The following is a 13,437-nucleotide window of genomic DNA, read 5'->3' on the forward strand; positions in this document are numbered from 1 at the left end:
TGCATCTAATTTCTAGATTTACTTTATCTTAGTGCTGCGTTCGACACCATAGATCATGACATACTCATAGATCGATTACAAAACTATTCAGGTATTCAAGGGCAGGCTCTAAGATGGTTTAGATCCTACCTGTCCGATCGCTACCATTTTGTTTACTTAAATGGGGAGTCATCTCATTTATCATTAGTAAAATATGGAGTGCCACAAGGATCCGTCCTAGGTCACCTTCTATTTTCAATATACATGTTGCCCCTTGGTAATATTAGGAAATATGGAATTAGCTTCCACTGTTATGCTGATGATACTCAACTATATATCTCAACGAGACCAAATGAAACTTCTAAATTATCTAAGCTAACAGAGTGTGTTAAAAATTTTAAAGATTGGATGACCAGTAATTTTCTCCAATTAAATTCGGATAAGACAGAGATATTAATTATTGGACCAAAAAACACTACACGGAATCTTGTGATTACAATCTGCAACTAGACGGATGTACTGTTACTTCCTCTACAGTCAAAAATCTGAGTGTTATATTAGACAACAACTTGTCTTTTGAAAATTACAAGTTACAAAAACTGCATTCTTCCATCTTAGAAACATTGCCAAGCTACGAAACATGTTTGTTCATGCATTCATGACCTCTAGACTGGACTATTGTAATGCACTTCTAGGTGGTTGTCCTGCTTCTTCAATAAACAAGCTACAGGAAGTCCAAAATGAAGCAGCTAGAGTCCTTACCAGGTCAAGAAAATATGATCATATTACAATTTTACAGTCTCTGCACTGGGTACCTATTAAGTTCCTTATCAGTTACAAATGATCATTACTTGCCTATAAGGCCCTAAATGGTTTAGCTTCTGCGTACCTAACTAGCCTTCTACCATGTTACAATCCATCACACTCCCTAAGGTCACAAAACGCTGGACTTTTGGTCGTTCCTAGGATGGCAAAGTCCACTAAAGGAGGTAGAGCTTTTTCACATTTGGCTCCCAAACTCTTGAATAGCCTTCCTGATAATGCTCGGGGTTCAGACACACTCTCTCTGTTTAAATCTAGATTAAAAACGCATCTCTTTCGCCTTTGAATAATGTATATTAAACTGTGAGTGTAGTTGCATCTGATCCAATGCGCATTTTACTTCTTAATTAATTTAACTTTGTTGGATCAGCAACTATGCTAATGATGTCTCTAATTGTTTCTACGTTTTGCCACGGGATTTACATCCCACAAGCTCCAGTCTGGATCCAGAACACCTGAGAAGAGATGATGATGACCCTCAGAGGACCTCAGATGATGCTAACCCTGAATCAACAAACAGAACTAATAAATATTGCTACAAGTGTGACTGCATCATTTAATTATTATAAATTATTAATGATATTAATAATGTTCATTGTCTGGCTGACTACGTCTTGTATTAATTTTTCTAAAAATCCTGTCATATGTGCACAAATTGACAGTAATCACTTATAAGCTATTACTAAATATTGTAGAAACATAATTTTCTGTAAAGTTGCTTTGTAACGATTCGTATTGTAAAAAGCACTATACAAATAAACTTGAATTAAATTCAATAATATTTATTTTTGGGTGAACTATCCCTTTAACAACTCTGCGCGTGCGTGCAGCATTCAGCACTCCACCAGTTGTTGCTTTATTTATTTATTTTATTATTTTAATTCAAATATAGTCTAAATGTGTCGTAAACTTTTTCCAAATAAACTTTCTTGTACTGCCATCTTGTATCATAATTCTATCGCAGACGAAAAATATTGTCTTACAAAGTAATGGAATAGTTTTGTTAAATTTGTCTATTTTAAATGTGAACTCGAAATCAACCTCAACTTTGCTTTAAATCATTGCAAGATTTCCTAACTGCAGATCACATGATCACAAACGGATTTCACTTCCGTGAAGTGACCATCGCTCGTTCCCTTCGCTAAAGGACTTCTGGAAGGGCCATTCGTGAAGGGATTCAGTTGTTCACTTTCGTTTGGAACGTCCCTATAAATGGAGTCTCCTTCCCGAAGTGCCCTTCAAGGGCGCAAAAAAGCATTTTGGAAACCGCGTCATAGCTCATTACCATAAAGTTGCCGTGATTTCAACTCTCCTCGACGCTCTCAACGTTCAAGTCGCGCCGCGCCGCTGCTCGCCGCTGGTTCACTTTGAAAATGAATGCCTTCCGGCAACTTTGACGCTTGTCTCTACGCAGCGGTGTGAACACGCGGTTAGTCTCTAAGGCTGTGTTCGAAATGGCACACTTGCTTACTGCCCAATACACAGTTTATACAGCCTGCTATTGGTTGTTACCTCACAAATAAATGTACTAACCATTCTTTTTACAAAGGCTTGCTAATTAAGGATTCTTACTAGTTAAGGATGCTATATTGCCCAGTTGAACTCATTTAATGGACTTTACATATACTGAGCAGAACTAATAATTGTGTAAATAGTAGTTAGGTGGTAGATATTTATATTTCAGTACCGTAGTACATTATAAAACAGTATGCAATAACATAGTGTGTTTTATGTATGTATGTTTTATCTTACTTAAAATTATTATAAAATTCAACTTTATTGGGACAAAAACCTCCCTACACCTGCTAAACACCTAATAAAACTGTATTATTGAGATGTATTATTGAATGTATTTATTATTATCGGTTATTTAATGCATACAGAAAATTTGCACACTACGCACAAATACTGGATAATGGAGAAATGGTAAGAGTAGTAGTATTTTAGTGCAGTTGTCTCACAGCTACTGCAGACAAGTATCATCTGTTTATATTAAATATATAAACATATCAAATTGGTATCTTCTCCGATACCCATTTTGTGACCATTATTCAGCCTGATTATTTTGAATCAGCTGGAATGATTCGGGACATTCTACGCTTTAACGTGGCGTAATACATTAAAACGGTGTTTTTAAAAGACCAAACTCAGTAACACATCAATAATGAAGCATTCCATTCACAGATAAGCAGATGAGTCCAGAATAAGAACGCATTGCGTTTAATTACGTGTAATTAAACGCGTTGTGTTCTGGGCTCATATCCACCATTATTATTATTATTATTATTATTATTATTTATTTTTAATTTTTTTTACTGAGTTTAGTCGTCATAAACCACCGTTTTAATGCACAAGACACGTACTTTCACGTTAAGCGCTTTAGAATGTCCCAGTGATTCATTGTGAATTTGATTGGTCCAGAAGCTTAAACTTGTCGCAGCTAACATCTCGTGGTACAATAAATCAGACATAGTGAGTCAAGTTAACAATAAACAACTGTGCATTATAATGAAAGCTTTGCAAAACTGTACAGCGTTTTTTAGCTTTTTAAACAACATATTCCACCAATTACGCACACATGTCCTATCATGACATGCGTCTATGAAAGATGATGGAACCAATCAGAGCAGGTGTGCAGCCCCGCTCGATCTACAGGCTCTAGCCGGGTGTCCTTGCCAAATCTCAGTATCCAATCCCACATTGCTTCGCTAGATGTCAGTATTTTTAATTGGCATTTTCCAGTAACTGCTACTTATGTAACAACTTCATGCCGTGACTAATAATAGTCCATGTGCTGATATCTGACAGCTAAGCCAGCCTAGTCTTATCCTATGTTGAAACCGATTAAGTTAATGGCAATAGTATGATTTTTAAACTCACCCTTTGCCTTATCGTTGATAAACAGGGTTCAGAGTTTCAAAACCCAGGAAGCAGTGCACTGTCTGGTCATTTCTACTGACTACCAATAATTTAGCTCACCAAGATGTGTTGGCGAATTTTGGTGATCTTTTCGTTCATTCATTTCTTCTCATCTGGGGACACGCTCCTGGCACCTTGTGACAGGTTAGTTCCCACAGGCACGAGGCTTCTTTACTGAAATCTGAGCAGCTTTTCTGAATTATCCTTTGAGGTGGCCATATTTGATATTGAGATTATTACTTTGAGATAAGCATGTGCATGTGCAAATCTGCCTTTTTGTCACTTGGGTTATGTAAAATGATTTGTGAATTTCTTTATAAATAATCAGCTTTGAACATGGTCCTCACTGGTTTACTTCAACAGCCACCATATAGTATTCTTAATATGACTGAACTCCGAGTCAGTGACAAAGCAGGTGGAGGTGTGAATGCAGGGAAGCTGAACTTTGAACCTTAATCAAAGAAGAGCAGTAGAAAGAAAGTTATTGATCTTGGTTTTACGAGCTGTACCTGTGAGTGCCAGACGAGAAGCGGGCAGACTCACAGACTGCCTGTTATTCTGAGCATCAGATGCCTGACATGTGTTGTTGCCATCAGTCAGATCTACTGCACTGGAGAAGTCCTGCGACAGGTCCAGATGGCCAAACTGTTTGATGATGACAAGTACTTTGTAGATATGAAGTTGACTAGAGCTCCAGGTGAGTCAAGCATGTTTGATTTGTTCTGATGCGCATCTGAAAAGCTCTAGGCCTGTGATTTTTTTTCAGTACTCTCTGCTATTTTCCTGTTTACCCGTAGAAGTCGTTGTGGAGGCTTTTGCCAAACTGAGCACAGAGTTCCCAAATAAGGATGTCCCGTCCTCAGAGCTACAGAAGTTTCTGCAGACATACTTTGAAGAGCCGGGTAAGGAGTTCGAGCAGTGGACTCCTCCAGACTGGCATTCAAAGTAAGAACATTTTGAGTTGAAATGGTTCGCCCCAAATGTGAAACAACATCATGTTGTTCTAAACCGGAATTCGTTTACTTTGATAGTGGAACACAAGTGTTCCAGAAAAGCATACTGGAACTGTATGACCTGAGTGTGTGTTAATTTTAATTTCTGGATTAACTATTCTTTTAAATTTTAATGTTAATAAAACACAACCATCTTTGTTCCCTCTTCGATAGACCGAAATTCTTGTCCAGGGTTTCTGACTCAAAATATCGCAGTTGGGCTGAAGAACTGCACAGTTTGTGGAAGTCCCTTGGTCGAAAGGTAAATGTTGGTTTCCACTAATGTATGGGACTGTGTACCACTAACTAATATTTATCTTCTTGCTATATACATGGCTGTGCAGATCCGTGATGATGTCAGAGACCACCCAGAGCTGTACTCACAGGTTTACACCCCACACCCAGTTGTCGTGCCTGGTGGCCGCTTTAGGGAACTCTATTACTGGTTAGTCTCTCCCTTTATCACACACATGGAGAAAAACCTAACCGTAGACCTTTAAAGACAGACTTGTTGCGAGTCAATGGTAAATCCTTTGGTTGAAGTCATCTGTTTGCATCATTGCAGCTAAGAGAGAAATAAAGAGAGAACTCTAGTGTGCAATCAGAACATTGAGTCTGTGTCCCATAGACATCACCAGACTCTTTGTCTCATCCTTTGAAATGCTTTTTCAAGCCTGTAATACAAAGACATGTTTTAAAATCACTATTGTAAAAATGAACCAGCATTACTGAAAAAGCGGACGAGTGCTAATACACTCTCAGTTGTTCAATTTTTCTTGGTGACCACACTGTTATTGGACACTTTCACTCATGAAATGTATATTAATCATGGCTGTTAGTGGCATACAGTGAGTTTCTACATTGGCATTGGTAGTTTATAAATGTGTGTAATTCTGCATCCGCACCACTAGGTGTCAGTGTATGTCCACAGCCAGCCCTCTTGCTGGGGCACACATGCACGGATAAATATGTTCAATATTGTCAAATCTGATTGCATGGTGACTTTAATAAACACATATTAGCAATAGCATCATAATGATTAGTTCTGCACCGTCAAAACCCACTCATATTTTCTTTAGAAACTGTAATAATCAAGGTGTTTTTGTTCTTTAGGGACTCATATTGGATATTAAATGGTCTCCTTTTGTCAGAGATGACTGAGACGGCTCGAGGAATGATCCTAAACTTTGTGTACCTGGTGGAAAGGTGCACTTATTTCTCTTGCTTTTCACATGATCGGTTTCATTGGTTTAAAACATTACCGCTAAATAACAGATATTTGACTCATAAATGATTATTAAATGTTTTTCATTATTTATTCTCCTTCACATAAACTCTGTTTTTCTAATAATGATGAACTAAGTATGATTGCTTCACTTCATAATAATTAACTTAGAAATGCACAATATTATTTTATATTAATAATACAAAAGGACTTAAGCTGTAAAACACTCACTTCCTGTTTTCCTTTACTTCCATTCAGATACGGCCTTGTCCCAAACGGTGGTCGGGTTTATTACGAGCGACGCAGTCAGCCTCCCTTCCTTCCGCTAATGGTGGAAAGTTTCTATGAGGTCACCGGAGACAAAGACTTCCTCAGGTAACCTTCCCTCCTGCAGGTTTGTTGAATATTGAGGTGTTGCACTGAGCCGCTCTGAACAACACCTCTGCACCGCATGAGCTCTGTGTGTGTGTTTAGGCAGGTTTTGCCAGCACTGGAAACAGAGTACAGCTTTTGGATGCAGAATCGCTCTCTTGCTGTGGCGATGAGTGGACTGACTCACATCCTGAATCGATATAATGTACCGGTGGACAGGCCCAGGTGAGACAACTCATTAACACTGTGCAGTTTAAGAACATGTATGGGTCACCAGTCACCACCAAACACAAAATGAATTTTGAAAAATTTGCATTCCAATATTTCAATCTTTGACTATTTGCAGACCTGAGTCGTACAGTGATGATGTAGAGCTGGCTGAGGGCCTGTCCGCAGGTAGGAATCTAGGGGCTCTATCAAGGCCAAAATGAAAATATTTTGACTACTTTTACCTATTAAAGGTATAGTTCACCCAAATATGAACATTTTTCTGAAAATTTGTTCACCTCAGATCGTTCAAGATTAGATGAGTTTGTTTCTTCATCTGACCAGATTTGGGAAAATCTAGCATTACATCACTTGCTCGCTAATGGATCCTCAGCAGTGAATGGGTGCCGTCAGAATGAGAGTCAAACAGCTGATGAAAACATCACAATAATCTAGAAGTAATCCACATGTCCATCAATTAATGTCATGTGAAGCGAAAATTCATACCATGGGCTCAAGTCCTCTATCCATTATTTTTGTTTTCTCCAGTGAAAAAGTTGTCTTGTCTGAATCAGGAGAGGAATACATTGGGTTCAAGCACCATTTACAAGTCAAAACAGATCTAAAAAAATATTTATATGGGTAGATTTTGATGTGGGAGGTTCACAGGGGATGGCTTTTTTTTCACTGGACGAAGAACTGGTATTATGGTAAAAAGTGGTGTTTGAATTCAGGTGTTTACGCTTTCAATCTGATGGCACCCATTCACTGCAAATAAGTAATGTAATGCCAAATTTCTCCAAGTCTGTTCCAATGAAGTAACAAACTCATCTATATCATGGGTGGCCTGAAGGTGGATACATTGTGAAGCTGAACAATTTTTCATTTTGGCTGAACGGTTCCTTTAACAATCTTCTTGTGGTACATGTAAGCATCAGAAAATTAAAGGAATTATATTAAAAGTTATTTATTTTGTGCCTTTGTGCTTGAATATGACTATGTATTAGAGGCTCAGAAGAAACTTTGGACAGAACTGGCATCTGGTGCAGAGTCAGGCTGGGATTTCTCTTCTCGCTGGTATATAGACAGCACAGGCAGAAACAGCGGCACCCTGAGAGACACAAAGACAAGCTCCATCCTGCCCGCTGACCTCAATGCCATCATGTGCCGCAATGAGCGTCTGCTGGCCTCCTTCCACAGGATTCTGGGTAAAAGAGTAAAAACACACTTCTTTGGATCTAAACACAATACTGAAAAAAAAAGTTTAGTAAATGACTAGAAATTGGTATACATTTACAGTTGACAATGCTAGTTCGCGATTCAAACTAATTACCTTATTTCACATGCTCTCCCCATCATTTCTTGTCCCAACTTTACTTATATATTTACTGTATTATTACTGTATCATAAAGGATGGGTTTAAACTTTGTCAACAATTTTAATCTGGAACTAGAACTAGCAAACTTATCAAACTTTGTCATAAAATCATTAAAAAAAAAAAAATATATATATATATATATATATATCCATTATGGTGCACTATATCGGTCATCAGCCTTGTTTTGAGTTTGAATTCTGAGTAACCAATTGAATTTCCAGAAGGGTGCACTCTTTTAAACCCGTAATGCACTGTCAAGGTTTACATTTCCCTTTTTTCCCCTGCAATCTTTGTCGCTCTGATTTTATTTTATTTTATTTATTTTTTTCATTTTTTTGTGAAACATCCTTTGTAGTTTGTCATCATGTATGACAAATGTTTTGGTAATAATTTATTTTTGTCATTATTAATTTTCAGGTCAGCAGTAATGTCACTTGAGTAAATTAGAGATATTTCAGTATTTCAAAGCAGAAGATTTCACACAGAGGAAATTATACTTTGTTTGATCTTCCAAATAGTTGGCTATTACTTTAAGTTAATGTATCCACCTAATCAGCTGATGTCATTAAATTTAATAACTTCATTAGGCTACTGCTTAAATGAGGACTGATCTCTGGGTGCTGAAATTAGATTTATTTATTAGAGATATTTTTAACAATTCTCTCTCTCTCTCTCTTTCTCTCTCTCTCTCTCTCTCTCTCTCTCTCTCTCTCTCTCTCTATATATATATATATATATATATTAATAATGTACATGTTCAAAATGTCTTAATCCAGTTTATTTTTTTTATTTTATTTGATGAATAGAACATTCAAAAAACAGCATTTATTTGAAATGTAAATATTGTGTAACAATGTTCAGTAAAAGTGTTTAAAAGTGTTAGATAAGAGTATAAAAATGTACTGAACCCTTAAACATTTGAACAGTAATAATGTATATGTGGTAGAAATTATTTAGTTCCCTTAGCTATGAGAATTAGGCAGCAGAGAATGAACGGCATGCTTTGTGTGTTTTATTAAAAGCACTCTGACTATCTTTTCCTATAGGTAATGAAGAGAAGGCAGTGGAATACGAGAAGGCACTTTCTGCTAGAATTAAAGGGGTTGAAAGTCTACTGTGGGATGCAGAAAGAGGAGCCTGGTTTGATTTCAGCCTGGTGAAAGAGACCCGGCACCTGTCTTTCTACCCATCTAACCTGGCACCTCTCTGGGCACAATGTTATTCTAACCCGGAAATGGCCAACCAGGCTGTGCAGTACCTGACGGTGAGCCTGCCACTGTACAAACCCTTGTGTTAATTACTGACCTTTTATAGTGGGTCATATAAGCAGGCGACATATACAACATGTGCAGTGCTTCCTTCCTGCAGACATGCTCCAGATGCCTCACCTTTGACATAATGCTGCTTTAATAAGACTTTCCATCCACACTCACAGTAAATTGTTTCTTTGTATCACATATATTCCCTCTTGAGTAACACTACAGTTCGCTTCCAGTTTTTTTTCTCCTTATTAATTTGTCTTAAATACCAGAGAAAGGTATTTTTAGGTTTCACAGGGAAAAAAGAGATCTCAAACAGTGGGAGACTGCATTTCCCTGAAGCAGGCTCCATGCTCAACAGCAGATGGCACTCTTTGCACAATATTTCTGCTTTTCACAAACCCTTTCTCTTTCTGGTCATGTATTCTCTCTCTCTCTCTCTCTCTTTCTCTGTGTAGGGTAGTGGAGGTCTGGACTATCCTAACGGGGTTCCCACCTCTCTTAGTAAAAGTGAGCAGCAGTGGGACATGCCCAACGCCTGGCCTCCGCTTCAACACATGATTATAGAGGGTATGCAGTCATTTAATCTTCCGGCAGTCATCTTTGAAATCATAGATCTGTATAGTGCTATTCACAATGAGCAGCAGAAGGTCGCGATGTTAATGTTTGTTAAATATGAGTATAGGTGCATGAAGCAATTTAGAGCTGATAATATAGTTGTATTATACATTATTTACTTATTGTGCATATTCTATATTCTAATTTGACACCTTTCTGGTGAAAATGACATCAACTAGGCTTAAGGTGACCAAATGTCTTGATAAAATCAGGACAGTCACTATTTTTCAAGCCGTGGTCTTTCGTTGATTGCTACAAATTAGCATTTTAAGCTAGCTTCACTGAAATTCAGACTTTTACTCTCATGTAAAAGCCAGCAGCAGTGTGATGTGTAGCCTTATGAAATGAGAGTGGCTGGGCTGTGTAGTTCTTAGACCTATAAAGCAGAAAGTATTTAATAAAGAGCTACATCTGTTGGGCCGAACACGTTGCAACATCCAGGCTAATTGTAAGAAAGCACGGTCATCTGGTCACCCTACTGAGAATGTGCAGGATTTTGGTTGATGTTAAGTGGTAGCCAAATCGCTCTCTAGGCCAGTAGTGATCATGTTTTACTTAAGACACTAATTGTTGATTCAACACTGTGTCATTACAATTGTACAGTTTTCTTAATATTTTACGTTTTGTTTATAATTTTTGAGAATGAGGGCATGTCATGCAACTTTATTGACATTTTTTTTGCCAAATTTGCTGTTTGTTTCACTGGGAACCAAACAATTAGGAGAGAACATACCTGAAAAAATAGAAACCTTTTAGACAATAACAGTTTGGTTCTCGTCCAGCTGCTGACAGCAGTTTACTGCTCACCGAAGGCTCAGGCTGGCCATAATACATGAGCATCAAACACACATTCTGCAGATCAGCCACTTCAGTTGACTTGAAGCAGTGTGCTTGAAGAATCTTCGGTCTGTTCAATGTGTGAACTAAATCACTTTATTCCCTTCAAAATTCAATTTACCTGCTGTCACATTTTGTCTGTGAGTTTGGGAAGTGACTATTAAGATGTGATTAATGATGCTCAGTAGTTGGTGAATTTTCCATTTAAATCACCCACCCACTTCTCACCCAATCCATCACGTCTCTGCAGGTCTCTCCAGGCTCGATTCAGCCCACGCTAAAGAGCTCGCCTTCAGAGTGGCCCAACAGTGGATTCAGACCAACTGGAGGGCGTACATCAAATATGAGGCCATGTTTGAGAAGGTAAAGTCCACTAAAATCCACTCTGGACTGTGTCACTATATCAGTGAAGTAATGTAAGGAATAGTGTGCGATTTTGGATACCCCTGTCGGATACAGCACCTGGGGAAGTTGTGGCCTAGTGGTTAGAGAGTTTGACCACCATCTGCTCCCCGGGCACCGAACATTAAATGGCTGCCCACTGCTCCGTGTTTCTATGTTCAGGTTCAGTAATTTCACTTTAATGGCAAATAAAATGTTATTTGTCAGTTATTTAAATGCATTATTAAAAAAAATGTCGCATTGCATTATCTCTTTTAATGTAATGTAAGTTTTAAAATAAAATAATGCTTATGAATAAGTTATGAAGTGTTCACTTACTGTAACTTCCTCACTGTCTCTCTCTCTCTCTCTCTCTCTCTCTCTCTTTCTCTCTCTTTTTTCACCTTGTGTCCTTGTTATAGTACGATGTCAACGGTGATGGAAAGCCCGGAGGAGGTGGCGAGTATGAAGTTCAGGTATTAATGGTCTGTTCATATTTACATATTCAAATTCATAAATCTGCTTCGGAGCTGGGCACAGCGCTTCGGAGACATTTTAATCTCTGGAGGAATTAGGGGTAAATTAGCGTTCTTCAGTCCAGCAGAACCGTTCTTGAAATGTAGAATCTCATTTTCTCCTGGACCCTGAGGACCAATAGAGTGTCTAGAGTATGAACGGCAAATTAATAGAAGCTCAGATCATCAATTTCCAAGTTCATAGAGAAAATGTAAGAAGATGTATCATGAAAAGTCTTTATATCAGACATTGACATTAGTATTGCAAGCTTTAGTACTGCTATTGCCGAACCCAAACCAAATTAAATGATGTCGAATGGCTCATCTTGTGGGGTTTATGCAACCGTGAATGATAACCCAAACCCTCCATCTTGTTTCTTTGTCATAGTTGGGATTCGGGTGGACCAATGGGGTTGCTCTGCAGCTGCTTAATCAGTATGGTGATAGGCTGAGCTCTGGAGGGAGTGTCCTGAGTGGCAGCATTCTGATCGCACTCATCTATCCCATCTTAAAATCTCTGTTCTGTTCCTGATCCGTGAAGTCTGGAGGCTGAAGCAGCGGAAACATTAGAGAACTCCACATCTGCATTCAACAGCCGAAGCTGAAACGATTCAGTCGATGACTTTCTGTCTGACCCGCTTGCTTTTTTTTTCTTGGAACTAAGAGGGAACCCAAAAAAGTTTAGCAGAGAATAGCATTCTAACACTTTACAATAAGGTTAAATTTGTTGACATGAACTAATGCTATAAAAATATTCAAAAGCATTTATTGATCTTCGTAAATTTTTATTTCATTATTTAGTAACACAATGTTAAACTCATCTGTTAAGTATAATTAAATGGACCTGAGCTGACAATGAAGAGTTAAAAAAAGTGGAAAATAAAAACACTGTTATAGATGAATTTGTCTTTGTTAATTTTAGTTAATGCATTAACTAATATTAACTAATGGGACCTTATAGTACGTTTATACCAATGGTAATTTTTATAATTTGTTTTATACTCACCTGAAGACTGCATATATTAATAAAATCTACCCAGAAGTAACTGTGGTAAAATAATAACCCAGTCTGCAAGGCTGTGATATGAACATGTAGCTGATATAATCCAATGGAAAATTATAGACATCGTGTTATATTTTTTCAGGTTCATTGTCTTAGGTAGTAATTAATGTCTCTGCAGTGGCAGGATCAAAAGATTATCATCATGACTAAAACGGAGCTGACACTGCAAATGGTAATTTGCTCTAATCTAATTAGAAGGCTTATTGCTGATCGGAAATTTGCACATACTGTTTATGTGGAGTATGATTATTATGTGGAAAAGTGTTTCTGTTTGACTCAAAGCCTGTGTGTGAACAAGTGTATTTTTAGAGAAAGAGTGTGTGTGTGGGGGTTGGTTGACATTTTCTTTCATTTTTAGTCACTGGGTTTTATAGTTAACTTTTTGTTCTGGGTAGTGTGTGTGAAGGTCACAAGCCACATCTGAAGAATTGCTGACCTCTCAAACTTTTTTTTTTTTTAAACAAGAAAAGCATTTGTGAGAATAAGTGAAGAAAGAAAGTGCGAAGATGAAGTGATTGTGATTCTGCAGGGATTGCTCATCGTCATACCAGCGGGAACACAATGATGGCTGAAGTGTTTTCATTTATCTCATTACCTATTTATTCTCACTGAATTGAAACTGCACAGATCGTTCGGTAAGCCATGAAACATCTTCTCCACAGCTGCTAGCTAGGTCAACATACATACAACATTGTGTATTTTAAATCGTGAGAGGCATAAAATCTCCTTCATATTTTTATGTTATATATTGGATAAAATATTAAACTGTTTTCATGACCGAAACATGAAATGAAAACAAAATATTCTCTTGCAAGCGATATGTAAAATTATATACGTATATTAGGCCAATTTATATTATATACTTCCTAT

The 13,437-nt window shown here is 37.7% G+C and overlaps 1 protein-coding gene across 2 annotated transcripts; it reads left to right on the forward strand.

The window, feature by feature from the left end:
- Window positions 1–1,890: 1,890 nt before the first annotated feature.
- On the forward strand, window positions 1,891–12,406 carry treh (trehalase (brush-border membrane glycoprotein)). Of its 2 annotated transcripts, XM_052582997.1 has the most exons (16): window positions 1,891–2,230; window positions 3,707–3,864; window positions 4,317–4,417; window positions 4,518–4,665; window positions 4,887–4,974; window positions 5,057–5,157; window positions 5,826–5,918; window positions 6,196–6,312; window positions 6,412–6,534; window positions 6,656–6,705; window positions 7,524–7,724; window positions 8,941–9,158; window positions 9,612–9,723; window positions 10,859–10,971; window positions 11,412–11,465; window positions 11,893–12,406. In XM_052582997.1, exons 2-16 carry the CDS (start codon window positions 3,785–3,787, stop codon window positions 12,034–12,036), a joined length of 1,743 nt encoding a protein of 580 aa, XP_052438957.1. In that variant the 5' UTR covers window positions 1,891–2,230; window positions 3,707–3,784; the 3' UTR covers window positions 12,037–12,406. The 2 variants fall into 2 exon arrangements, with proteins under 2 accessions (XP_052438957.1, XP_052438958.1); XM_052582998.1 differs by lacking the exon at window positions 1,891–2,230 and having other exon boundaries at window positions 3,085–3,864.
- The last annotated feature ends 1,031 nt before the right edge of the window (window positions 12,407–13,437 follow it).

Source organism: Carassius gibelio, chromosome B18 (genome assembly GCF_023724105.1).
Source record: "Carassius gibelio isolate Cgi1373 ecotype wild population from Czech Republic chromosome B18, carGib1.2-hapl.c, whole genome shotgun sequence".
Classification (NCBI taxonomy): Eukaryota; Metazoa; Chordata; class Actinopteri; order Cypriniformes; family Cyprinidae; genus Carassius; species Carassius gibelio.